This window comes from Papio anubis, chromosome 20 (genome assembly GCF_008728515.1).
Source record: "Papio anubis isolate 15944 chromosome 20, Panubis1.0, whole genome shotgun sequence".
NCBI classification, from domain to species: Eukaryota; Metazoa; Chordata; class Mammalia; order Primates; family Cercopithecidae; genus Papio; species Papio anubis.
The window spans coordinates 31,293,891-31,321,425 of NC_044995.1; the positions used below are offsets into that span (position 1 = coordinate 31,293,891).

Sequence of the window (27,535 nt, forward strand, 5' to 3'; positions counted from 1 at the left end):
GCTCACTGCAAGCTCCGCCTCCCGGGTTTACGCCATTCTCCTGCCTCAGCCTCCCGAGTAGCTGGGACTACAGGCGCTCACCACCTCGCCCGGCTAGTTTTTTGTACTTTTTAGTAGAGACGGGGTTTCACCGTTGGCAAGGCTGGTCTCGAACTCCTGACCTCAGGTGATCTGTCTGCCTAGGTCTCCTAAAGTGCTGGAATTACAGGCACCAGCCACCCCACCCAGCTGAGTTGATGTTCTTATATTCCTAGTTTGTTGAATGCTTTTATCATGAATACTTTAAATGCATTATTTTCTTAAATTATATAGAAAATGAAGTGTGAAATTGCAAACCAAAGTTACAGTAATACTAGCTTTTGAACTAATAATATTTTTTTCAAAAAAAAATATATATATATATGTATTTTTTTTTTTTTTGAGACGGAGTCTCGCTCTGTCACCCAGGCTGGAGTGCAGTGGCCGGATCTCAGCTCACTGCAAGCTCCGCCTCCCGGGTTTACGCCATTCTCCTGCCTCAGCCTCCCGAGTAGCTGGCACTACAGGCGCCGGCCACCACGCCCGACTAGTTTTTTGTATTTTTTTAGTAGAGACGGGGTTTCACCGCGTTAGCCAGGATGGTCTCGATCTCCTGACCTCGTGATCCGCCCGTCTCGGCCTCCCAAAGTGCTGGGATTACAGGCTTGAGCCACCGCGCCCGGCCTTTTTCTTTTTTTTTTTTTGAGTCCTACACACGGGACATTGTGACATCTATGTTCCTTTCACCTAGATGATGTGAGTCTTCTGCCAAGGCTGCTTTCTCAGAGGGTATTGTGACATTTATGGACCCAGAACCTAGGTGATGTGACTGTCTTCTGCCTCAGTTCTGCCCAAGATGTGACTCTTTTTTTTTTTTTGCCTGATCTCTGCATACATTTTGTATTGTGATATATATGGCTGGGTCCAACACCTAGGCATTATGAGTCTCCTGCATGGGCTCTGTTCAGAAAGGTATTATGACATATTCTTTTTTCTTTGTCACTTAAATGTTGTGACACTCCTTTTTTGACTAGAACCTGCTACAAAGGATAATTGTGAAATATCACTGGACCCAACACCTAGGTGATGTGACTCTCCTTTTTTCCTGGGTCTCACATAATTTGGGTATTGTGATATATTGCTGAGACCAACATCTAGGGGATGGGAAGCTTCTTTCTTGACCCTAACCACAGGAGCTTTGTGACATATCTCTGTATCCATGACCTAAATATGTGATTCTTTATTTCTTCCTGCACCCTGCTAACAGAGATTATGGCAAATTGCTGAGTGCAGTGTATCTTGTGCTGACCTCCTATCTCATCCTGTGACTAAGAATGCCAAACCTGGGGATGCAGCTAAGTAGGTTTTAGCATATTTCACACAGCTGCTATTCAGGATTGAGTTGTTCTGGTTTGAATGCCTCCAACATTAAGATCCACTATAACATTATGAAAAAAATCTGTAGTAAATGATAATTAAATTAGGATGGGCTATTCTGGCCCGGGTGCGGTGGCTTACTCCTATAATCCCAGCACATTGGGAGGCCAAGGCGGGCGAATCACCTGAGGTCAGGAGTTTGAGACCAGCCTGGCCAGCATGGGGAAGCCCCATCACTACTAAAAATACAACAATTAGCCAGGCGTGGTAGCGCATGCCTGTAATCCCAGCTACTCAGGAGGCTGAGGCAGGGGAATCACTTGAACCCAAGAGGTGGAGGTTGCAGTGAGCTGAGATTGTGCCACCGCACTCCAGCCTGGGCGATAGAGCAAGACTGCATCTCAAAAAGAAAAAAAAAAAAAAATTTAGGATGGGCTATTCTGAAAGATGTAGCAATAATTATATTTGCATTTACGAGTTTTCTAATTCTCTACACTTGATAATGAAAGAGGTTTCCGTTGTTAAAGGAAGATAAATCTCTTGATGCCAAAATTACTAAGCCACTAGAAAAGTCAAGCTGGGAACTATGTCAGGCAAACCTGCCTCCCATTTTATTTCTAAATAAGATAGCTACAAAGATATAAAAAAAAAGCTACATACCTTCTTTACAATTAATCAACAAGGAAATTCCTTGAGAACAAACTACAGACAGAACTCAAAAGTCATTTCTCTGAGCCTGGCCTGAGACAAATGCACATCCAATTGCTTCCTCTGCACTGTTGTTAATTTAGATATGTAGATTCACTGAGCCAGACTAAATTGTGTATTCAGTTGAATGCTTATCAAGGACTCAAAAGAATCCAGCCTTTTATCTCTTACTTACTTATGACTTGGAATCCCCCACCTCAAGTTGTCCTGCATTACTGGATCAAACCAATATACATCTTATACATATTGATTGATGTCTCATGCTCTCCTAAAATGTTTAAAAGCTGCCGGGTGCAGTGGCTCAAACCTGTAATCCCAGCACTTTGGGAGGCCGAGGTGGGCAGTTCACCAGGTCAGGAGATCCAGACCATCCTGGCTAACAGGGTGAAACCCTGTCTCTACTAAAAATATAAAAAATTAGCTGGGCATGGGGGCATGTGCCTGTAGTCCCAGCTACTTGGAAGGCTGAGTCAGGAGAATCACTTGAACCCAGGAGGCAGAGGTTACAGTGAGCCAAGATCGTGCCACTGCACTCCAGCCTGGCTGGCAGAGCAAGACTCTGTCTCAAAAAAAAGAAAAAAGAATATATAAATGTAAGTATAGGCAAATGTAGATGCAAATACACATCTGTCTAGACAATTCCTGCATTCAAAATCACAGAGAATGGTCACTTTTTAACCTTTTTATGTAATTAAAACAACAGATTTTTCATCTTCAGTTACATTTATGCTCACAATACATATATATACCAACATTATTTAATAAAATTCTGGATTCCATTTATTCTATTAGAACTTCTGTACCTATTTTGAAACTTGAGATTAAATTGTCTTTTGCTGAGTTTGCCCAGTTTATATTTCAAGTAATACTATATCATGGGAAGACGTTAGAGATTTTCTATATTTTTATGTTTTGCATCAGTTTCTAAAACCTGGAAATTATCTGTTTTTGAATTTCTTATGAAAATAGAATACTGTCCACTAAGAATATTCCATTAGCATACTGCAACTTAAAAGTCAGGAAATCTAAACTTTTCTCTTTCTGGTAATATTACCTATATAATACTTAGGTTTTTTAAAATTTTCTTTCTCGGCCGGGCGCGGTGGCTCACGCCTGTAATCCCAGCACTTTGGGAGGCCGAGGCGGGTGGATCACAAGGTCAGGAGATCGAGACCATGGTGAAACCCCGTCTCTACTAAAAATAGAAAAAATTAGCCGGGCGCAGTGGCGGGCGCCTGTAGTCCCAGCTACTCGGGAGGCTGAGGCAGGAGAATGGCGTGAACCCGGGAGGCGGAGCTTGCAGTGAGCCGAGTTTGCGCCACTGCACTCCAGCCTGGGCGACAGAGCAAGACTCCGTCTCAAAAAAAAAAAATAAATAAAATAAAATAAAATTTTCTTTCTCTTTTTGCATGTGCTTTATAATTTATTTTTTAAAAATATGCATAACATTTCCTTGAATTCTATTAATGGACCTCAATGCTTTAAAAAAATTTTTGATATAAAAATAAAAACTCAGTCTGAATGTGATGGTTCATGCCTATAATCCCAGTACTTTGGGAGGCTGAGTTTGTAGGATTCATTGAGCCCAAGAGTTTGAGACCAGTTTGGACTACACAGTGAGGCTTCATCTCTACAAATAAAAATATAATAACAAATTAGCTGAACATAGGGGCACCTGCCAGTCGTCCCAGCTTGCTCCAGCCTGGATTGCTGAGGCTGCAGTGAGCTGCAGTCATGCCACTGCACTCCAGCCTGGGTAACAGAGACTCCCTTTCAAGAAAAAGAAAAAAAACAAAAAACCCACAGAGAATAAATAATAAAATATTCAATGTTTGTAATGCTTCCTACTCAAAGGACCAGAAGCCAGGAAGGTCATAAAAGCTGAAATTTAAAAACAATTATTTTCATTTTTTAGTAGCCATATAGTATATTATTTATAAGTGCGTATGACCTTATACACAAGGTTAAAAGCAAATACCCTCTGGGGTGGGCCTGCTCAGCTCAGGGAGGAAGCCCTGCCTGAAAAGGCTGCAGCCTAGGCTGTCACTCTTTCCTCATTCAGTCCAGCGTCTGATCACGTCTTCTTTCACTCAGGGTTTGAGGGGGCAGGACCTTAGAAGTTATCCAATCAGGGACGCTGGGCTGGAAACCGTCCAATCAGGCACGAGGCAGGAGCGGACAGGGCGGCTTCCGGGATGTGGCGGGGCCTTTGTCTCTGGGTGCAGTCGGAGCTCCGTGTTTCGTCTTCACTCTTCTGTGTCCTCTGCTCCTAGGGGCCGATCCTCTGTGGCCCTGTGACCTGCAGGTATTGGGGGATCCACAGCTAAAGACGCCAGGACCCTCCGGAAGCCTAGAAATGGTGAGTGCCGGGTCCGACATCCTGAGAGGGGGAAGGGGCAGTGGCGCGACTGAGGCCTCCCTGCAGTCAGCTCCACAATCTCCGCGGCCGGAGTTCTTGCCCAGCTCAGTCTCAGTCCCCTTCAGTCGTAAGATGGCGGCTGCGCTGACAGCCGGGCCCGGGCGTCCTGTCTCTTCCCTGCGCAGTGACTGTGTCCCGGCCTGGAGCCCTCTGTGGGCAGCTCCGCAGCCGCAACGCGGCGTCTCTCCCAGATTGTGCGGGGACCACGGGAGGGTAGTCAGGGGAGAATCCTGACTGGTGATGCAGTTTCATGAATAGTAAGAGCTTTGGTCCGTGGCGTTTCCAGTCCATTTTTTCGTCTATTAGAAACTTAGGAGAGTCGGCCGGGCGCAGTGGGTCCCGCCTTTAATCCTAGCACTTTGGGAGGCCCAGGCGGGCGGATGACCAGGTCAGGAATTTGAGAGCAGCCTGGCCAATATGGTGAACCCCGTCTTTACCGAAAATACAAAAATTAGCTGGGCGTAGTGGCGCGCGCTTGTAATCCCAGCTACTCGGGAGGCTGAGACAGAAGAATAGCTGGAACCCAGGAGGCGGAGTATGTAGTGAGCCGAGATCGCTCCATTGCACTCCAGCCTGGGCATTGTAGTGAGACTTTGTCTCAAAAACATATATATACACACACATAAGTCACCACAAAAATATTAAATAATTTAATCAAAGAGTAATTTAAGACTGTAGAGCACCCAGCTATGGTTTGTAGTTCGTGGTCCATGGAGAATGAAGGAAAGACTTTTTTTTTTTTTTTTTTTTGAGACGGAGTCTTGGTCTGTCGTCCAGGCTGGAGTGCAGTGATGCGATCTGGGGTCACTGCAGCCTCCCTCTTCCGGGTTCAAGCGATTCTCCTGCTTCAGCCTCCTGAGTAGCTTGGAACTACAGGCGCGCAGCACCATGCTGGGCTAATTTTTTCTATTTCAGTAGAGACTGGATTTCACAGTGTTGCCCAGGCTGGTCTCCAACTCCTGAGCTCGGCAGTCCGCCCGCCTCGGCCTCCTGAAGTGCTAGGATTACAGGCGTGAGCCACTGCGCTCGGCCAGGAAAGACTTTTAGAAGGTGCATGATGAAGAAAACCAAATTCAATAATTTGTTAGGTAGAGTTATATAGTTTTTTAGTTTGAATGATTAAGGTGGAAATTTCCTGATTATATATATATAAGGTGGAAATTTCGGGTTAATTGGCAGTTTATAGTTGTTTAAGCCTGAATTTTGTTTTCCTCAGTGTAGTAATTTACAAAATACACATTTGAGTTAGATTTTTATAAGGTAGAAACCTTGACATTAGCGCGATCTCAGTCTAATTGCCTGCCACGTAATTATTTTCACACTCCACAGAAGAGTGATTTTCCTCTGCATTTTTCTCATATGTTTCAAGCAGGGTCTGAAGTCTACACCCAACTCCCTATTCCTGCAGCCTAATGGGTTTGAGTAAAATACTAAATTTTCAGTCTGGGCACAGTGGCTCACGTCTGTAATCCCAGCACTTTGGGAGGCTGAGGCGGGTGGATCACGAGGTGAGGAGTTCGAGACCAGCCTGGCTAACAGTGAAACCCCGTCTCTACTAAAAATACAAAAATTAGCTGGGCATGGTGGTGCGTGCCTGTAGTCTCAGGTACTCGAGAGGCTGAGGCAGGAGAATGTCTTGAACCCAGGAGGCGGAAGTTGCAGTGAGCCCAGATTGCGCCACTGCACTCCAGCCTGGGCAACAGAGCGAGACTCCGTCTCAAAAAACACAAACAAAACAAAAAATCAGCCAGTTGTGGTGACGGGCGCCTGTAATCGCAGCTACTTGGGAGGCAGGAGAATCGCTTGATCTCCGGAGGCGGAGTTTGCAGTGAGTCGAGATCGCATAGTACCCCAGCCTGGGCCACAGAGTGCAACTCCCTCTGGAAAAAAAAAAAGAAAACTAAATTTTCCTTTTTTTCTGACATTCACAAATGCCACCTTCTTCTCCCTAATTCACATTATCAACTGTTTTTTCTTTTTTTTTTTTTTTTTTGAGACGGAGTTTTGCTCTTTTGCCCAGGCTGGAGTGCAATGGCACAATCTCGGCTCCCTGCAACCTCCACCTCCTGGATTCTAGGGATGCTCCTGCTTCAGCCTCCTTAGTAGCTGGGATTACAGGCGCCTGCCACCACGCCCAGCTAATTTTTTATATTTTTAGTAAAGACGGAATTTCACTATATTGGCCAGGTGGTCTTGAACTCCTGAGCTCAGATGATCCACCCGCCTCAGCCTCCCAAAGTGCTGTGATTACAGGTGTGAGCCACCACGTCCGGCCATATTTTTAAGAATCTTTATGCAACTGATGTACGTAAACCATCACATTTAATCTGGCAGCTGCTCTTCTTTCTTAGGTTTTCTTTGCATTTATCTCTCTTTTGAAAATGAAAGCTCTTTGTTTACTGGCCAGAAAAACTAGAAAAAAACACAGACTTTTCCACTTACTGGATGTTTGACAAATAGTCTTTTTGGGCCAAAATCATTGGCATTACTGGTGAGTTTGTTAGAAACTTAGAAACTCAGACTTTATTCTAGATCTTCTGAAAAAATAATCTGCATTAACAGGATCCTCAGTTTATTGTACACCTTAATATTTTAAAGGTCCCTTCTAACTCAACATGTCTTTATCTGAAAAATATTCGCAACTGATTCTGTATGATGGAAATTGAGAACTCAAAAATTTACATGTTTGTGTTTATGCCCTCAGTTTTATAGTTTATCATCCAGAAAAGTATTATATATACACTGATATTGTGGATCTTATGCCACTTTCTTTTCTCAGTTGTAGAGAATGCATTGGAGAATATTTCCATGTAGAGAATTATTTTATTGGATAATTTCAGTGTCTTCTATAAGTCAGAACCTGTTCTCTTTACTCTCTCGTTTTACCTTGAGTCAAATTATAAATTCTGCATGTGGCCACTTGGTAAATGTGTGTGTTTGTGTGTGTGTGTTTTTTTTAGGGACCATTGACATTTATGGATGTGGCCATAGAATTCTGTCTGGAGGAGTGGCAATGCCTGGACACTGCACAGCAGAATTTATATAGAAATGTGATGTTAGAGAACTACAGAAACCTGGTCTTCCTGGGTAAGCATAACTTCAATACTCAATTCTTAATACACCCTAAATCTTTCATTTTTTTTTTTTCTGTAGACTGTTTTTTGGTAATTTGTACTTTGCATACATGAGTTTCAGAGTTTCCTGTTTTCAAAAAAACTGGGGGGATTTGTTGGTGCACTAAATAATTTTTTTCAAGATATTTCATCTTGACCTGAACTTTCCACATTTCTGAGCTGATCTGTATCTTTCACTCCAGAATAGTAGTAATTCCAGAAATTAAGTGGCATAAAATATTTTTGCCCATAACTTAAAATCTAATTGCCAACACTAATTTTTGATTCAGTATTACCAGGTAGTGAAATACAAAATAAGATATTTTCTAAATATTTAGAAATTTTTGTTAATGGCCAGGCATGGTACCTCACTCCTGTAATCCCAGTACTCTGGGAGGCCGAGGCAGGCAGATCCCTGAGGTCAGGAGTTTGAGATCATCCTGACCAACATGGCAAAACCCCATCTTTACTAAAAATGCAAAAATTAGCCAGGCGTGGTGGTTCATGCCGGTAATCCCAGCTACTCAGGAGCCTGAGGCAGGAGAATGGCTTGAACCCGGGAGGTGGAGGTTGCAGTGAGCCGAGATTGTGCCACTGCACTCCAGTCTGGGCAACAGAGTGAGACTCTGTCTCAAACAAAAAGAAATTTTTGTTAATAATTAGTATTTTGGGGCCAGGTACGGTGGCTCATACCTGTAATCCCAGCACTTTGGGAGTCCAAGGAAGGCGGATCACCCTGAGGTCAGGAGTTTGAGACCAACCTGACCAACATGGCAAAACCCTGTCTCTACTAAAAATACAAAAATTGATCAGGCATAGTGGCACACACCTGTAATCCCAGCTACTTGGGAGGCTGAGGCATTGGAATTGCTTGAACCCCGGAGATGGAGATTGCAGTGAGCCGAGATCGCACCACTGTACTCCAACCTTGGTGACAGATTGAGACTCCATCTCCAAAGAAAAATTAGTATTTTGGGATTAATGTTTAGGATATTCTATCACACCCTTCATACCGGACACATTGCTAGGTTAATAATTGGAGAATATGAGCAAGATTCATGTAATTTATTTTTTATTGAAACAGGTATTGCTGTCTCTAAACCAGACCTGATCACCTGTCTGGAGCAAGAAAAAGAGCCTTGGGAGCCTATGAGGAGACATGAAATGGTAGCCAAACCCTCAGGTAGGTGAAAGTGAATACAACAAACACAGATGATAGGTCCAAAAGTTAAGGGGAAAGCCAGTCCTTAAAATGTGACTTGGGAAGCTGTGTTCCAAAGGAAACAATTTCTGGGAAGCCTGAGTTTTTTCATTTTGCTTTCACATAGGGGCATCTTCTGTCTTATGCTTTTAAATTCTCTCAGGATTCTCATTTCTCTTTGGTGATCTTCCTTCAAGTTTGCCATGAGAGCCAAAGTCCTCTTCATGACATTTAAGAGACTGCACAGTCTGACTACTTTTCCATTCTTTTGGGGGACACACAAGTATCTGTATGCTTTTGAGAAACTCTATATTAAACTATTTTTTAAGTTATTTCTTTGCTTCATGTCTGAAATACGTGAGAAGTGCTTTCTGTTCCATTGGATTTCTTTGTATATTTTCTGCACAATTCATCCTGTTTTATTACTGTAGCCTTTAAATAATTTGAAATTATGAATTATGATGTTTCTTTGCTTTGTTCTTTTTCCTCAAGTTTGCTTTGTTCAAAGTTTATTCTAGTTCCATGTATATTTTAGAATTGCATTGTCCATTACTGCATTACTGTGAAAAAAAATCCCACTAGAAATTTTGATAGAAAGTTTATTAAATTTATAGATCACTTTGGATACCATGGCTTTTTTTTTTTTTTTTTTTTTTTTTAAAAAAGACAGTCTTGGCCGGGCGCGGTGGCTCAAGCCTGTAATCCCAGCACTTTGGGAGGCCGAGACGGGCGGATCACGAGGTCAGGAGATCGAGACCATCCTGGCTAACACAGTGAAACCCTGTCTCTACTAAAAAATACAAAAAAAATAGCCGGGCGAGGTGGCGGGCGCCTGTAGTCCCAGCTATAGGGAGGCTGAGGCAGGAGAATGGCGTAAACCTGGGAGGCGGAGCTTGCAGTGAGCTGAGATCCGGCCACTGCACTCCAGCCTGGGCGACAGTGCGAGACTCCCTCTCGAAATAAAAAACAAAAAAAAAAAAAGACAGTCTTGCTCTGTCGCCCAGGCTGGAGTGCAGTGGCACGATCTTGGCTCACTGCAACCTCTGCCTCCTGTCTCAGTCTCCCAAGTAGATGGGATTACAGGCGCGTGCCACCACACCTGGCTAATTTTTGTGTTTTTAGTAGAGACAGGATTTCACCGTGTTTGGCCAGATTGGTCTCAAACTCCTGACCTCAGGTGATCTGTCTGCCTCAGCCTCCCAAATTGTTGGGATTACAGGCATGAGCCACCATGCCTGGCCTGTAGTGGAGAGGGGTCATAGCTTGGTCACAAGGCTGGTGGGTCTGCACTAGGGTCCACCTTTAGTTGGCTTGTTACAAGGAGCTTGGGTAGTTGTAATTTCCATTTTATTTTTGAACAGAGTAAATATCCTTCAGGACTTTCGTCTGTAGGGCAGACACTAGGGCAGGTTTTTGCAGTCGGGTCTGCATATGGTGGGCTTTATATTAGGATGTGGATGAGTGTGGCTTTCACTGAGTATCAGAGAGGATTTCCCTAGGTAACTGTGTGGGTTTCTAATTAGGCAGAACTGGCCATAAACCGTGGCTTAGGGAGCTGGAACAGTCACTGAACTGCTTCAGGGTCCACAGTAAAGGTCTGCATGGCTATAAACCAGTATCTTCCTCCAGGCCTTTTGAAGAACAGGACCTCTCCCAGACTGTGGCTGGAAGCAGTTTGGGATGGTTACAGAGTAAGTTCAGAATTTTCTGTGGGACCAAGCTGGGTGGGCCATTTTCTGGCCTGTAGTTAAGAACAAGGGTCCTGTAGTTTGCCACCTGAATGAGAGCCTGCCTTCTGAAAAAGAACACTCCTTAATCTTGGGCTTTATGAGAGTTTTACAACTGCCTCCCTGGATCTCAAAACTCTTTTAAAGGAAATTATTTTTGAGAGGGGGTCTTGCTACATAACCCAGCCTGATCTTAAAATCCTCACCTGAAGCAATTCTCCTACCTCAATGTACCATATAGCTGTCATTTCAAGTGTGAGCCATGATGCCTGGCTCTCATAAAGGCATTTTTGTCTAGGATGGCTGACAAATTTTCTTGCTCTACAGTGATAAGCAAATAGGGCACCTTTTATTTTTCCATCTTACTGTTGTTACTCTCCCTATACATTTTTAGTTTTTAGTTTCTATTTTCTTTTTCTTTTTTTTTTTTTTTTGAGTCAGAGTCTCGCTCTGTCGCCCAGGCTGGAGTGCAATGGCACAATCTCAGCTCATTGCAACCTCCACTTCCCAGTTTCAACTGATTCTCCTGCCTCAGCCTCCCAAGTAGCTGAGGTTACAGGTGTCCCCCATCACACCTGGCTAATTTTTTTGTATTTTAAGTAGAGATGGGCTTTCACCATGTTGGTAAGATTGGTCTAAAACTTCTGACCTCAAATGATCCACCCATCTCTGCCTCTCAAAATGCTGGGATTATAGGCATGAGCCACCGTGCCTGGCCCAGTTTCTATTTTTTATTTCCAAATTTGTCTGTAATTTTGGATTCAGACATTTAGGACAGTTATACTAGAATTTACATGTTATGTCTGAAGTAAATTAGATAATTAGTAAGCACTCCATATTTACTAATATAGTTACTTATAAATTTAAGTTTGCTGTAGGTAAAAGAGAATGATAGGATTTGTACCTACTTTTCTACCCTATATCTAAATAATATAATTTATTCCCAGATATTTGTTTTATATATCAGAGGCTCTAACCGTATTTTGCCATATATAAATATATATATAAAAAATATGTAATTCAGTTTTGCCTCTAAAGTTGGATTACAGCAGTTTCATTTTTTGTAAGTATAGCATCTACTTAAAATATAAAAATTATCTGTAGTTTCTTTTAAATGTTTATTAAAATTTTATCAGAATCTTGTATTTATGATTATACTGTGTTTTCTCTAAAATTTTACTGCTGTACAGTTCATGCCAATGATTCAGAAGTACAAAGCTACAGTCAAATATTGTAGTTATCTAAACAAATTCTTCTTTAATGGTGCATCAGTGTTCCATACCAGATTTTTTTTTTCTTTAAACGGAGTTTTGCTCTTTTTGCCCAGGCTGAAGTGCAGTTGCATGATCTTGACTCACTGCAGCCTCCGCCCCTCCAGGTTCCAGCGATTCTCCTGTCTCAGGACTGAGTAGCTGGGATTATAGGCATTTGCCATCGTGCCCGGCTAATTTTTGTATTTTTAGTAGAGACGGGGTTTCATCATATTGGTCAGGCTGGTCTTGAATTTCTGACCTCAGGTGATCCACCTGCCTTGGCCTCCGAAAGTGCTGGGATTACAGGCGTGAGTCACTGTGCCTGGCCTTGCATACCAGATTTTATGGGTAAACATTTCTCTTATTATTGTTTTCCAGTTACATATTAGTGTATTTCTTCAGTGTAGGTTTCTTAAAATCAGTTTATTGTGTTTTTTGGTTTTACCTGTGTATTGTAATTTCAGACAATTTTCAATTCTGTATGCTTTAAGTCAATGTGGGATTTAATTAAGAGATAAATTGTAGCAGGACGAGCCTCAGACACCAAGTTGTAGAAGGAAGGGCTTTATTCAGCTGGGAGCATCAGGAAGCTACCGTCTTAAAATCTAAGCTCCCCAAATGCACAATTTCTGTCCCTTTTAAGGGCTCACAACACTAAAGATTTCACATGAAAGGGTTGTGATTGATTAATCTAGGGGGTGTGTGACAGGGGCTTCATGCACCGGTAGTCAACGTGAAACAGAACAGAGCAGGGAGTTTCACAGTGTTTTTCCATACAATGTCTGGAATCTATGGATAACATAGGTTGCTAAGTCATAAGCTGATTTTTAACCACTAGGTTTGGGCCAGGCTGGCTCATGCCTGGTTTCGGGTCTGGTGCCTAGTGCCGGGCTGCCAGCCTTTGGTTTCACTTCCTTGTTTTTTTTTCTTAAAACAGGTACTGAGTATAAAACAATATAAAACAGTGTGAGAGGGTCTCTCTCTTCCCTCATTTACCCCTTTGAGACTTTCACTCATTTTGTTAGTGGGAGTTCTCACTTTCATTCTCACTAGTTATGTCTTCCTGTGCAATAGACTGATAGTGATTCATGTAGTATGTTCGTGCTGAAGCATTCTGGTGAACTAAGGTAGCGACGAAGCTTTTTATCATTTGGAGAAGTACAGGTAGCAAACAAGGGAGCAGTAAGCAGGTTCCTATTACTATTATTACTCCTATTGTAAGAGTTTTAAATCCTCCTATTGCCACGAACCAATTTCCAAACATGGCTCCCGGATTAAATCCGTGCCACACTTGCACGGGTACATGTGCCAGTTTTGTTATATTTTTATATCTTCAGCTACTTGTTGCCATCTTCTGTACCAAGTCAACCACAAATGCCGGCCCATTATCTGAGCCAATTCGTAGAGGCAGTCCAAATCTAGGGATGAGATCTCAAAGAGGCACGTGGGTTACTTCACGAGCTTTTTCAGTTTGTGTTGGATAAGCCTCCACCCACCCAGAGTAAGTACACACTAGAACCAGTAAATACTTGTTACCTCCACATTTAGGCATCTCTGTGAAGTCCACTTGAAGATCTTCAAAAGGAGCCGCTCCGTAGGCTTGTATGCCAGGAGGCACAGAGGGGCCTTGCTTTGCATTGTGCTGTCAACAGGTAACGTATTGCTGCGCTACTGTTTTAGCAAGAGCTGGCAAGTGTGAGATGTAGAAATACTGGCCTAACAGCTTTTCAAGTGATCCTTGGCCTAAATGGGTAGTTTCATGTACAGCCAGCACAACTGTGGCTCCTAGCAGCTGTGGCACAGCTATTCTTCTTCATCTGGTAACTTTATCCATCCTTCCTTTATTGTTTGTCCTCTCTCTGCCTGAAGAAAATCTTTTTCCTCTTTAGAGGCACCAGATCAAGCGTTTGAGGGAGTAGTGGGGCTATGACTGGTGCCTGGTAAGGAGTTGATGCTGCTTTTCGTGCCTCTGTGTCTGCTTGGGAGTTTCCTTGGCTCACCGAGGTGGAAACTCACTGGTGTCCCCTGCAGTGCATGACTGCCACCTTTTGGGGTTTCCACACTGCTTCTAATAATTGTAGAATTTCTTATTGATATTTTATGTCCTTTTCCCCAGAATTTAACAGGCCTTTTTCTTTATATAATGCTCCATGTACTTGAAGGGTTAGAAAACACCTCTACACAGTTATGTTCAACAGGGCTGTCGGATACTGGGAGCAAGGTGGCAGGATTTAAAGTGTTACAGACTACAGTAGTTATGCAGGGGTTTTCACATAACACGACTTGGTACTTAGTTAATCTAGCATTTGTTAGCCAATGGTGTCCTTTGGTATTCATCAGAGTTACCACCGCATGGGGGGCTTTTATATTTAGGTTTTGTCCAAGGGTTAGCTTTTCCACTTCTTGTGCTAACAGGGCCGTTGCCGCCAAGGCTCTTAGACATGGAGGCCAGCCTTTAGAAACCCCATCTAGTTGTTTTGAGAGGTAGGCCACTGGTCTTGGCCAGGGCCCCACAGTTTGAGTTAAAACTCCTACTTCAATTTTTTCTCTTTCTGACACATAGAGCGTGAAGGGCTTTGTCAAATCTGGTAGTTCTAGAGCTGGGGCTGACATAAGTTTTTCTTTTAACTTACAAAAGGCTTGCCGTTGTAGAGGCCCCCATTCAAAGGGCTCTCAATCGCCCCCCTTTGTAACCCCATACAACGGTTTGGCTAGCACCGCAAAGTTTGGGAGCCATAATCTGCAAAACCCCACAGCTCCTAAAAATTCTTACTTGCCTTCTGGTTTTAGGTTCCAGTAGACTGCAGATGATCTGCTTTCTTTCTGACCCTAGGCTGCGCTCCCCTTTTCGAATAGTGAATCCCAGGTAGTGTACCTGCTGTCTGCAGATCTGAGCTTTCTTCTAGGACACCTTATACCCACACTCCTCCAGGTGCCGAAGCAGGGCATCCGTCCCTTTTGCACACACAACTGCCGTGGACTGTCCTAGCAGAAGGTCATCCACGTACTGGAGCAGGACGCAGCCTAGGTCTTTAGCAGGAAACTTCTGGAGGTCTCGAGCCAACGCCTCCCCAAAGATGGGGGAGTTTTTGAACCCTTGGGGAAGCCGAGTCCAAGTGTACTGAGTGGTGACACCTGACCCCGGATCTTCCCACTGAAAGGCAAATAGCTTTTGGCTCTCAGGAGCTAGTCTGATGCTAAAGAAGGCACCTTTCAAGTCCAGGCAAGTAAACCAGCCGTCCTCAGCCGGCGGCAATCCTAACAGTGTGTAAGGGTTAGGAACTGTTGGGTACAGAGTCACTGTAGCTTGGTTTACCAAGCATAAGTCCTGTTCGAGTCTATATTCTTTGGTCCCTGGTTTGGGGACAGGTAGGAGGGGGTTGTTTCTTGGAGACTGGCAAGGAACTATAATTCCAAAGGCTTTTAAGCGTCTAAGATGAGTCTGTATTCCTTTAAGGGCTTTCCTGGGAACTGAGTACCGCTTTTGTCTGATTGGCTGGGCCCCAGGCTTGACTTCTATGAGTACGGGGCTTAATTGATTGCCAGCCCTGGAGGATTGTCCTCTGCCCATACTCAGGGCCATCGCTTAGCTAGAGTTGGTTTTATTTCCTGACCTGGCTTGGTTAGAAAAAGTCTCCATTCTTCCTCCCCGGGGGACTGTAAGGGCCATGATGACTCCTGTTTCCGGTAACTTCAGCTGTAAAGAACCCTGTTTTGTAAAGCAAATGATGATTCTCAGCTTGCTAAGCAAGTCTCTTCCCAACAAAGGCAAGGGGCAGTCAGGCATATACAGAAATTGATGAGTCACTTTATGTCCTCCCACCGAACAGGTCCACGGCAGGCAGAAAGCCTGCTTGGCAGAGACTCCTGTTGCTCCAATTATATCAATGGTCTTTTTAGATAAGGGGGTCACTGGGGTGGTTACTACTGAGTGTTCGGCTCTGGTATTGATCAGAAACTTAATGTCCTTGCCACCTATTTTCATCCTGACCATGGGCTCCTTGGGGACGTTTGAGCCCAGTCCCCTTCAGTCTAGTAGCCCTTCAGCCAGATTGAACAAAGTCCCTTCATCTTTGTCTGAGATCTTTTGCTCTGCATCACCCTGCTTTTCCTTTAGTTGGGGACATTTATGTTTCCAATGTCCTATTTTTTTACAGTAGGCACATTGGTTATGCTGCAGACGTGAGCGATTGGACTGGGCATTCCTCCCAGAACCCCCCTTTCCCTGCCCTTTCGGGAGAATTCCTCTAATTGCCGCTGCCAGCAAATCAGCATTTCATCTGGCCTGGCGTTCGCCCTCCTTGCAGCTGTCTCGGCAGCTTGTTGCATCTCTATTTACAAATACTTGATTAGCTATCTCTAGTAACTACGAGGCATTCATTCCTGCAAACCCAGCCTGTTTTTGCAATTTTCTCTGGATATCTTCTGCGCTCTGACTGACTAAGGCCATGTTAATCATATGCTGATTTTCAGGACTGTCCGGATCGAAAGGAGTGTACATACGATAGGCCTCATACAGTCTTTCACAGAACTGGGCTGGGCTTTCCTCCTTTCCTTGGATGACTTCAGAAACTTTATTTACATTGGTGGCCTTTTGAGCCCCTTTTTTCAGACCTTCAACTAATACCTCTCGGTACCGTCTTAGCCTCTCCATATCTAGTCCTTCATTTGGATCCCATTGAGGGTCCGTTCCTGGCAGCTGAATTCTTAAGTATTCCTGGGGATTTTGGTAATTGGCTGGGACATGCTCCTCTAGCCATTTAATTCCCGCCTGGAGCACTCATTGCCTTTCATGTGTGCTCCTCTAGCCATTTAGTTGCTGCCTGGAGCACCCTTCACCTTTCATCTATGTTTCATGAGTAGCTGGTGGCAATCAGCCCAAGTAGGATTATGAGTCTGGATAATTGTTTAATTGATAATCAGTGTAAGATGGAGTGTTATTTTTCCAATTGAGGAGGTCAGCAGAGGTGAAAGGGTGATATACAAAGGCATGCCATTCCACCATGTGTCCGTCCTCATCTATGCCAGTATATAACTGCTCTCGCAGGGGCATTTGGATTCCAGCCTTGGGCCATAAGCGAGCTGCCAAGGGAGGAGTTTCTCCTGCAGCTTCACTTCCCTTCTTGTCTACTCTGGGTAGTCTGGGGGTTGTGAGCTCAGGAGAACGGGGCCTCTCCGCTTGATAAGTGGGGGGCACTGTTGGTGCCATCTCCTGCCATGAGTCCTTGGGCTCTGGGTCAGACAGAACTTTAGGTGCCGGCTTCCCTCAGCGGGTGGAGCGAGAACGTTCCTTAACTAACTCTCCCTTTGCTACTAGTACTGCTGCTGCCTGTCCCCTTAACCACTGTGGGGGATTTAAAACTAGCTGTAACCAGGAATGTAACCAGGAATCTATATATGGGAATTGATCTGGGTGTCCTGGCTTGCCAGTTACTTTGTGCCATACCTTTGAAACTAGAGACCTGTCTAGGCTTCCTTCTGATGGCCAACCTACATCTAATGCTGGCCAGTCTGTTTCACACAAAATTCTAAGTTTTCCTGGAGTCATAGTGATTCCATAGTCTCCTTTGAATCCTTTCTTGAAATTCTTTAACATAGTCCCTAATGGGGTGGGCTTACTTTGTGCCTGATCCATGTTTTCTCAAGACAAAATATCATGCTCACACCACACACTCACCATAAAACAAAGAACAGGTAAAGAGGGCACACACACACACACCCCTTTACAGTTTGTACCAAACTAAAAGCGAAACCAAAACTAGAGTATCCAGAAATTCAAGCCAAGTCAGAACTAAAACCGAAGTATCATGCAATTCAAGTCAAGTCAAAACCAGAACAAAAGTGCCAATGCAGGCACGCTGTGGGTGATCAGGCCATGCTTACACTCAGGTGGAGTGGACAAGTTCCAAAGACTAGTCTTACCAAGTTTCAGATGTCCGGATTCCAAGTGCCAGTTCCTTCCTGGCGTTCAGCCACTGTGTTAATCCTCCACAGGGGCCTGCTACGCACTGCTCTGGCGAGGCGTTCCACCGGGGCAATTGCCTACCCGGGAGCACTCTTTGGATCGTGTCACTCAGGCTGGCTGGACCCCCCGCAGGGATGCTCCACAGGGCAGGCCTAAGCCGCCTAAGGGACTTTCTCGGCCGTCCATCAGTCACCTTGCTTCCCAGTCAGGGAACCAAGAGATGTAGCAGGATGAGCCACAGACAAAACCCCTCAGACACCGAGTTGTAGAAGGAAGGGCTTTATTCAGCTGGGAGCATCAGGCAGCTACCATCTTAAAATCTGAGCTCCCCGAGTGCACAGTTTCTGTCCCTTTTAAGGGCTCACAACACTAAAGATTTCACATGAAAGGGTCGTGATTGGTTGAGTAATCACAGTGCTTCATGCACCGATAGTCAGAGTGAAACAGAACAGAGCAGGGAGTTTCATAATGCTTTTCCATACAATGTCTGGAATCTATGGATAACATCGGTTGCTAAGTCATGAGTTGATTTTTAACTACTAGGTTTAAGCCAGGCAGGCCCAGGCCTGATTTTGGGTCTGGTTTTGGGTCTGGTTTTGGGTCTGGTGCCGGGTGCCAGGCTGACTGCCTTTGGTTTCACCTCTTTGTTTTTTTTTCTTAAAACAGGTACTGAGTATAAAACAATATAAAACAGTGTGAGAGGGTCTCTCTCTTCCCTCAAAATCACTGGCCGGGCACAGTGGGTCACACCTGCAATCCTAGCACTTTGAGAGGCTGAGGCAGGCGGATCACAAGGTCGGGAGATGAGACCCTCCTGGCTACAAAAAATTAGCCTAACACGGTGGTGTGTGCCTGTAGTCCCAGCTACTTGGAAGGCTGAAGCAGGAGAATCACTTAAACCTGGGAAGTGGAGGTTGCAGTGAGCCAGATTGCGCCGCTGCTCTCCAGCCTGGGAGACAGAACAAGACTCCATCTCAAAAAAAAAAAAAGATCAATCACCAAATGTCTATCACAATCCTATTATATATGTGTGTGTGTGTGTGTGCGCGCGTGTGCGTGTGTGTCTGTGTGTGTTTATAAATATGACCCCAATTTTGGTTAAAGCTTATCTTGTATATATTATTTTTCAGCTAATTTTTAATGGTTGTTTTATCTTCTCTAAGCAAGTAATCATGGAAATAGTCTATTTTCACCATGTGTTTAATGATGAAAATATATTTTCTTTGTATGAAAGAAATACTTTTGTAATTCGAAGGTAGTTTTTAAAAAGGTTTATAATGCTGTATTTTTTTCAGTTTTTTTTTTTTTAATGTTAGTGTTGTAAAAACACGTAACATAAAATTTACCAACTTAAATCTATTGAAGTGTACACTTCAGACATGGTGGTGACTCACATCTGCAATCCCAGGATTTTGGGAGGCCAAGACAGGTGGATTGATTGAGGCCAAAGTATGAGACTGGTCTGGGCAACACATGGAGATTCCCTCTGTACAAATAATTTTTAAAAATAGCCAGGCATGGTGGTGTGCACCCATGGTACAAGCTTTTTGGGAGATTGAGGGGGAGGGATTACATGAGCTTTGAAGTTAGAGTCTACAGTGAGCCATAATTGCACCACTGTACTTCAGCTTGAGTAACAAAGTGAGACTCTGTCTTTAAAAAAAAAAAAAAACAACTGTACATTTCAGATATGATAAAAATATATACATTGTTATTCAAAAAACTTCTAGAAATTTTACATATGTGAAACTAAATACACATTAAGTAACAAGTGCTCATTTTGCCGTTTTCAGCCCTTGACAAACACCCTTTTACTTGCTGATTTTATGAGTGTGACTACTTAAGATACCTCAGATAAGTTGAGTCATATGGTATCCATAATTTCGTTACTTGCTAATTTCTGGTGACATAATATTCTCAAAATTTATCTTAAAATGAGGCAAGATTTTCTATTTGAAGGCTGAATAATATTACATTGTAGGTATATGTTACGTCTTTTGATGTATTTATAAATCAAGGGACATCTAAGTTTCTTCAACCTTTTGGCTTTTGTGCATACTGATACAAAAAATATGGATATTCATATATGTTACTCAGGTCCTGCATTTTCTGTTATGAATATAGATTCATAAATGAGATTTTTTTGTATTGGATAATTTCATTTTTAATTCTTTGAGAAACATTTATAATTTTTTTTTTTTTTTGAGACAAAGTTTTGCTCTCGTTGCCCAGGCTGGAGTCAATGGCGTGATCTCGGTTCACTGCAACCTCTGCACCCCAGGTTCAAGCGATCCTTCTGCCTCAGCTCTCTGAGTAGCTGGGATTACACTGGCTAATTTTGTATTTTTAGTAGAGATGGAGTTATTCCATGTTGATCAGGCTAGTCTCGAACTTCCGACCTCAGGTGATCTGCCGGCCTCGACCTCCTTGTTTTCCACCAACAGTCAACATAGGGTTTTTTTTTTTAATTGGTAATTTATTATTATTATTATTATTATTTTGAGATGGAGTCTCGCTCTGTCACCTAGACTGAAGTGCAGTGATTTGTTCTTGTGTGCCAGGTTCAAACAGTTCTCCTGCCTCAGCCTCAGGAGTAGCTGAGATTACAGGCACCCACCACTATGTCTGGCTAATTTTTGTCTTTTTAGTAGAGATGGGGTTTTGCCGTGTTGGCCAGACTGATCTCGAACTGACCTATGGTGATTCACCTGTCTCAACCTCCCAAAGCACTGGGATTAAAGATGTGAGCCACTGTACCTGGCTGGTTTTATTTTATTTTATTTTATTTTATTTATTTATTTATTTTTTTGAGATGGAGTCTCGCTCTGTTGCCCAGGCTGGAGTGCAGTGGCCAGATCTCAGCTCACTGCAAGCTCCGCCTCCCAGGTTCACGCCATTCTCCTGCCTCAGCCTCCCGAGTGGCTGGGACTACAGGCGCCCGCCACCTCGCCCGGCTAGTTTTTTGTATTTTTTTTTTAGTAGAGACGGGTTTTCACCGTGTTAGCCAGGATGGTCTCAATCTCCTGACCTCGTGATCGGCCCGTCTCGGCCTCCCAAAGTGCTGGGATTACAGGCTTGAGCCACCGAGCCCGGCTGGTTTTATTTTTATTGCATCATCAACAGATTTTGTGTTTTTATAAAATTTATAGTAGCCATTCGAAATGGGTGTGAGGTGATTTTGTTTTTCATTGTGATTTTTATGCATTTCTCTACAAATTGTAATTTTGTGTCTTTTTAAATGCTTCTTCCCATTTGTGTATAGTTTTGGTAAAAATTTAGTTCAGTTATTTGTACATTTCCAAATCAGATTATTCAACTTTATTGTCAGTTTTAAAAGTTGTTTATATATTATGAATATTAATACCACATGTGATTTACAAATACTTTCACTCATTTTCTAGGAGGCATTGTCTCTCTATTGAATGTTTTCTTTGATGTACACAAATTTTGAGGTATAGTGTAGTTAAATTTTTCTGTTCTTTGTTGTTCATGCATTTAAGGTTGTATCTAAGAAAATGGTGCCAAGACCAGTGTCGTGTCTTTTTTCCATATTTCTTTTTAAAAGATTTGTTAGTTCCTTTTTTCTGTCTTACGTGTTTTGTTTAAAATGTTTTTATATATACTTCAAGGAAATCATCCAACTTTATTTTATTAGTGTTGGTATCCACGTTTCAACATCATTTTTGAAGGTATTTTTTTTCTATTGTTTGCACATGACAACTTTGTAGAAGATCGTTTGATCATATACAGAAGGGTTCATTTTAGGGTTCTTTTTTTTTTTTTTTTTTTTTGAGGAGACGGAGTCTCGCGCTGTGTCACCCAGGCTGGAGTGCAGTGGCGCGATCTCGGCTCACTGCAAGCTCCGCCTCCCAGGTTCACGCCATTCTCCTGCCTCAGCCTCCGAGTAGCTGGGACTACAGTCGCCCGCCACCACGCCCGGCTAGTTTTTTGTATTTTTAGTAGAGACGGGGTTTCACCATGTTAGCCAGGATGGTCTCGATCTCCTGACCTCGTGATCCACCCGCCTCGGCCTCCCAAAGTGCTGGGATTACAGGCTTGAGCCACCGCGCCCGGCCCATTTTAGGGTTCTTTATTCTGTTCTTTCATCTACTTATCTGTCTTTGTGTCAGTACCACATTGTTATTGTAGCTTTTAATATGTTTTGAAATCAGAAAGTATAATGCCTCTTTATTGTTTCATAATTGCTTGGCTATAGTTTTTTTTTTTTTTTTTTTTTTAGAGATAGAGATCTCACTCTGTCACCCAGGCTGGAGTGCAGTGGCACGATTGTGGCTCACTGAAACATCTGCCTCCCGGGTTCTAGCAATTCACCTGCCTCAGCCTCCCAAGTAGCTGGGATTGCAGGCACACACTGCCATGCCCAGCTAATTTTTTGTATTTTTGGTAGAGACAGGGTTTCACCGTGTTACCCAGGCTGGTCTCAAACTCCTGAGCTCAGCAGGCAATCCACCCGCCTTGGCCTCCCAAAGTGCTAGGATAACAAACGTGAGCCACCGTGCCTGGCTTGGCTATAGTTTTTAATCAAATTTTAAAATTGTGAAGAATATTTCTGTGAAAAATTGTACTATTGAATTTTATGTAGATATTATATTGAATTAGTTCACCACTGTAGCTTGTATTGACAACTTTGGAAAAGTTAAATTCTTTGGTCCTTGAGCAAGAATATGTTGAAGAGTGTGTTTTATTTTCATATATTTTTGGATTTGCCAATTTTGCTTTTAATTCCTAGTTTTATGCAATTTTGGTCAAAAACTGCAGTGTATAATTTTGGTCTTCTTAAATTTATTTGTCACTGTTGTTGTTTTGAGACAGGATCTTACTCTTGCCCAGGCTGGAATACAGTGACATGATTTTGGCTCACTGTAGCCTCAACCTCCTTGGCTCAAGTCAACCTCAGCCCCTCAAGTAGCTGGGTGTACAGGCATGCACTACTATCCCTGGCTAATTTTTTTTTTTTTTTTTTTGAGGCGAAGTCTGGCTGTGTCGCCCAGGCTGGAGTGCAGTGGCGTGATGATCTCGGCTCACTGCATGCTCCGCCTCCCGGGTTCACACCATTCTCCTGCCTCAGCCTCCTGAGTAGCTGGGACTACAGGCACCTGCCACCACGTCCGGCTAATTTTTTTTGTATTTTAGTAGAGACGGGGTTTCACCGTGTTGGCCAGGATGGTCTTGATCTCCTGACCTCGTGATCTGCCCGTCTCGGCCTCCCAAAGTGCTGGGATTACAGGCGTGAGCCACCGTGCCCGGCAAATTTTTTATTATTATTTGTAGAGACAGAGTTTCACTGTGTTTCCCTGGCTGGTCTCAAACTTCTGGCCCCAAGTGATCCTCCCACTTTTGTTTCCCAAGTTTTAGGATTAGGGGCATAAGCAACTGCACACAGTTTATCCTAGCAGAATACACAAGGTGCAAAGAAGAATATTGTATGTTCTCTTGCTTTTTTTTTTTTTTTTTTGAGGCAGAGTCTGGCTCTGTCGCCCAGGCTGGAGTGCAGTGGCCGGATCTCAGCTCACTGCAAGCTCCGCCTCCCGGGTTTACGCCATTCTCCTGCCTCAGCCTCCCGAGTAGCTGGGACTACAGGCGCCCGCCACCACGCCCGGCTAGTTTTTTGTATTTTTTAGTAGAGACGGGGTTTCACCGTGTTAGCCAGGATGGTCTCGATCTCCTGACCTAGTGATCCGCCCATCTCGGCCTCCGAAAGTGCTGGGATTACAGGCTTGAGCCACCGTGCCCGGCCGTTCTCTTGCTTTTTACTGGAAAGGTTTATATGAGTCTGTTAAGTTTACTTTGTCTGTGATATGGTTTGGATGTCCATGTTTCCAAACCTCATGCTGCAATGTAATCTTCAGTGTTGGATGTGGGACCTGGAAAGAGGTATTTTTGTCATGGAGGTGAATTCCTCATGAATGACATGGCACCATCGTCTTGGTAATAAGAAAGTTTACACTCTGTTAATTCAAGAGAGAGCTGGTTCATTGAAAGAACCTGGCTCTTTCACCTCACACCTTCTCTATCTGTTACCATGTGATATTTCCAGTTACTCTTTGCCTTCCACCATAACAGTAAGCTTCTTGAGACCCTCACCAGAAACAGATGCTGGTACACACTTCTTTGTAGTACAGTCTGCCAAATTGTGAGCAAAATAAGCCTTTTTTCTTTATAATTATCCACTCTCAGGTATTCCCCTATATGCAAAATAACTGGAGTTGGCAATTTACTTCTAAAGGCACTATGTTATGTTGGAGAGCAGAAAAAGCCGTGTTGGGTAAATGTAACCATTATCTTTTCCTTCTACGTGGCTCTTTGCATTGGGCTCACCTGGGGCACTGCACACACTTATTTATAAATTTTTCGCTGATGCATTTTGATCAGTATGTTTTTGTTACATTTGTATGTCTATAAATAAATTAGGGCCTGTGGCATTTATCTATGACATCTTGCTTATATAACTTGTGTGATTTTATATGTTAGGTAAAGTATATTTATCTCTGAGTCTAGCAAGTGGAATAATTTGTTATTTTTATTTTTTTCAGTTATGTGTTCTCATGTTGCCCCAGACTTTTGGCCAGAGCAGCATATAAAACATCCTTTCCAAAAAGTGACACTGAGAAGATATAAAAACTGTGGACATAAAAATGTACATTTAAAAAAAGACTGTAAAAGTGTGGATGAGTGTAAGGTGCACAGAGGAGGTTATAATGGATTTAACCAATGTTTGCCAGCTACCCAGAGCAACATATTTCTATTTGACAAATGTGTGAAAACCTTTCATGAATTTTCAAATTCAAACAGACATAAGATAAGCCATACTGAAAGAAAACTTTTCAAATGCAAAGAATGTGACAAATCATTTTGCATGCTTTCACAGCTAACTCAACATAAAATAATTCATACCAGAGTGAATTTCTGCAAATGTGAAAAATATGGAAAAGCTTTTAACTGGCCTTCAATCATCACTAAACGTAAGAGAATTAATACTGGAGAGAAACCCTATACATGTGAAGAATGTGGCAAAGTCTTTAACTGGTCCTCACACCTTACTACACATAAAAAAATTTATGCTAGATACAAACTCTACAAATGTGAAGAATGTGGCAAAGCTTTTAACAAGTCCTCAATCCTTACTACTCATAAGATAATTCGCACTGGAAAGAAGTTCTACAAATGTAAAGAATGTGTCAAAACTTTTAACCAATCCTCAAACCTTAGTGAACATAAGAAAATTCATCCTAGGGAGAGACCTTACAAATGTGAAGAATGTGGGAAAGCCTTTAGTTGGCCCTCAACTCTTACTAAACATAAGAGAATTCATACTGGAGAGAAACCCTACACATGTGAAGAATGTGGCAAAGCCTTTAACCAGTTCTCAAACCTTACTACACATAAGAGAATCCATACTGCAGAGAAATTCTACAAATGTACAGAATGTGGTGAAGCTTTTAGCCGCTCCTCAAACCTTACTAAACATAAGAAAATTCATACTGAAAAGAAACCCTACAAATGTGAAGAATGTGGCAAAGCTTTTAAGTGGTCCTCAAAGCTTACTGAACATAAGTTAACTCATACAGGAGAGAAACCCTACAAATGTGAAGAATGTGGGAAAGCCTTTAACTGGCCTTCAACCCTTACTAAACATAACAGAATTCATACTGGAGAGAAACCCTACAAATGTGAAGTATGTGGCAAAGCCTTTAACCAGTTCTCAAACCTTACTACACATAAGAGAATTCATACTGCAGAGAAACCCTACAAATGTGAAGAATGTGCAAGGCACTTAGCCGGTCCTCAAACCTTAGTAAACATAGGAAAATTCACATTGAAAAGAAACCACAAATATGTGAAAGAATGGCAAAAGCTTTTTAAGTGGTCCTCAAAGCTTACTGAACATAAGATAACTCATAGTGGAGAGAAACCCTACAAATGTGAAGAATGTGGAAAAGCTTTTAACCATTTCTCAATCCTTACCAAACATAAGAGGATTCATACTGGAGAGAAACCCTACAAGTGTGAAGAATGTGGCAAAGCTTTTACCCAATCCTCAAACCTTACTACACATAAGAAAATTCATACTGGAGAGAAATTCTACAAATGCGAAGAATGTGGCAAAGCTTTTACCCAATCTTCAAACCTTACTACACATAAAAAAATTCATACTGGAGGAAAACCCTACAAATGTGAGGAATGTGGTAAAGCTTTTAACCAGTTTTCAACTCTTACTAAACATAAGATAATTCACACTGAGGAGAAACCCTACAAATGTGAAAAATGTGGCAAAGCCTTTAAGTGGTCTTCAACCCTTACTAAACATAAGATAATTCATACTGGAGAGAAACCCTACAAATGTGAAGAATGTGGCAAAGCTTTTAAACTGTCTTCAACCCTTTCTACACATAAGATTATTCATACTGGAGAGAAACCCTACAAATGTGAAAAGTGTGGCAAAGCTTTTAACCGATCCTCAAACCTTATTGAACATAAGAAAATTCATACTGGAAAGCAACCCTACAAATGTGAAGAATGTGGCAAAGCATTTAACTATTCCTCACACCTTAATACACACAAGAGAATTCATACTAAAGAACAACCCTACAAATGTAAAGAATGTGGCAAAGCTTTCAACCAATATTCAAACCTTACTACACATAACAAAATTCATACTGGAGAGAAACTCTACAAACCTGAAGATGTGACAGTGATTTTGACAACACCTCAAACTTTTTAAAACATAAAATTAATTATACTGGTGAGAAATTCTAGAAATGTAAAGAATGTGACAAAGCCTCTACATGGTTGTCACACTTGATTGTAGGTAAGATAATTTATATTGGAGTAAACTTCTACAAGTATGAAGAATGTGGCAGAACTTTTAATTAATGCTCATACGTTATTGCACAGGAAATAATTTTTACTTGGGAAAAGGTGTATACACAAAGAATGTGGAAAAGCCATTAATATCTGCTCATATCTTACTCAACATCAGAGTCGGTACTTAATAAAACCATTATAGATGCAAGTAGTGTCAAAAGATCTTTCAGAAAATATAAGCCTTTAAAGTGAAGAAGAGAATTCATTCTGAAGACAAACATTACAAATACAAAGAGGGTTGTAGTATACCATTACGTGTATCACAGATCTTATTGTACACATTTTGTACTAAAGAAAACCCTGAAGCAGTTGCTCAAATATTGTTCAACATCAGAAAATTTATATTGGAAAAACCTGGAAAATGTAATAAATTTGTAAAATAGTTTTGAAAAACTACAGCTTATAAAACATGAGGGTCTATAGTACTTTGTTGATAGTACAAAGTTTGTTCAACATCAGGGAATTTATATTGCAGAGAAACCCTACAAATGTAATCAGTTTGGAAAAACATTTTTTCAAAAACCACAGCATAGAAAACACCAGAGGGTTCATACTAAAATATATTTTTGCAGATGCAGTAAATATGAAAAAAATTTAATCCTAAATTAAGTTTGTGTAAACATCTGAGAATTCACAGTGGAAATATCTAAGGCATGGACACTTCAGATGTTACACTAAATCAGTGCTAAGTACAGAAAACAACCCAAAATAAAACTTGGTGGATAAATTGTATATAACATTAAAAAAGTAGAAAATTTTCAGAGTTATAACTACATTTAAAGTATACTTTTATCTTGAGAAAATTACTGATTTTTGAATTAGTGAATAATGATGTAATTAAACTCTCAAATAACTATGCTCTTTTTTC

At 42.2% G+C, this 27,535-nt stretch overlaps 2 protein-coding genes across 2 annotated transcripts in view; one reads left to right on the forward strand and one right to left on the reverse strand.

Moving 5' to 3' along the window:
- LOC101014153 (zinc finger protein 708) overlaps nt 1-27,535 on the reverse strand; it is a 702,618-nt gene that overhangs the window by 547,843 nt on the left and 127,240 nt on the right. The window lies entirely within an intron of this gene.
- LOC101016655 (zinc finger protein 43) lies at nt 3,496-27,092 on the forward strand. The gene is given in 6 exon segments (XM_031660320.1): nt 3,496-4,462; nt 7,483-7,609; nt 8,720-8,818; nt 24,336-25,565; nt 25,568-25,644; nt 25,646-27,092. Coding segments are annotated over 6 exon segments (2,415 nt in total). The 5' UTR covers nt 3,496-4,459; the 3' UTR covers nt 26,525-27,092.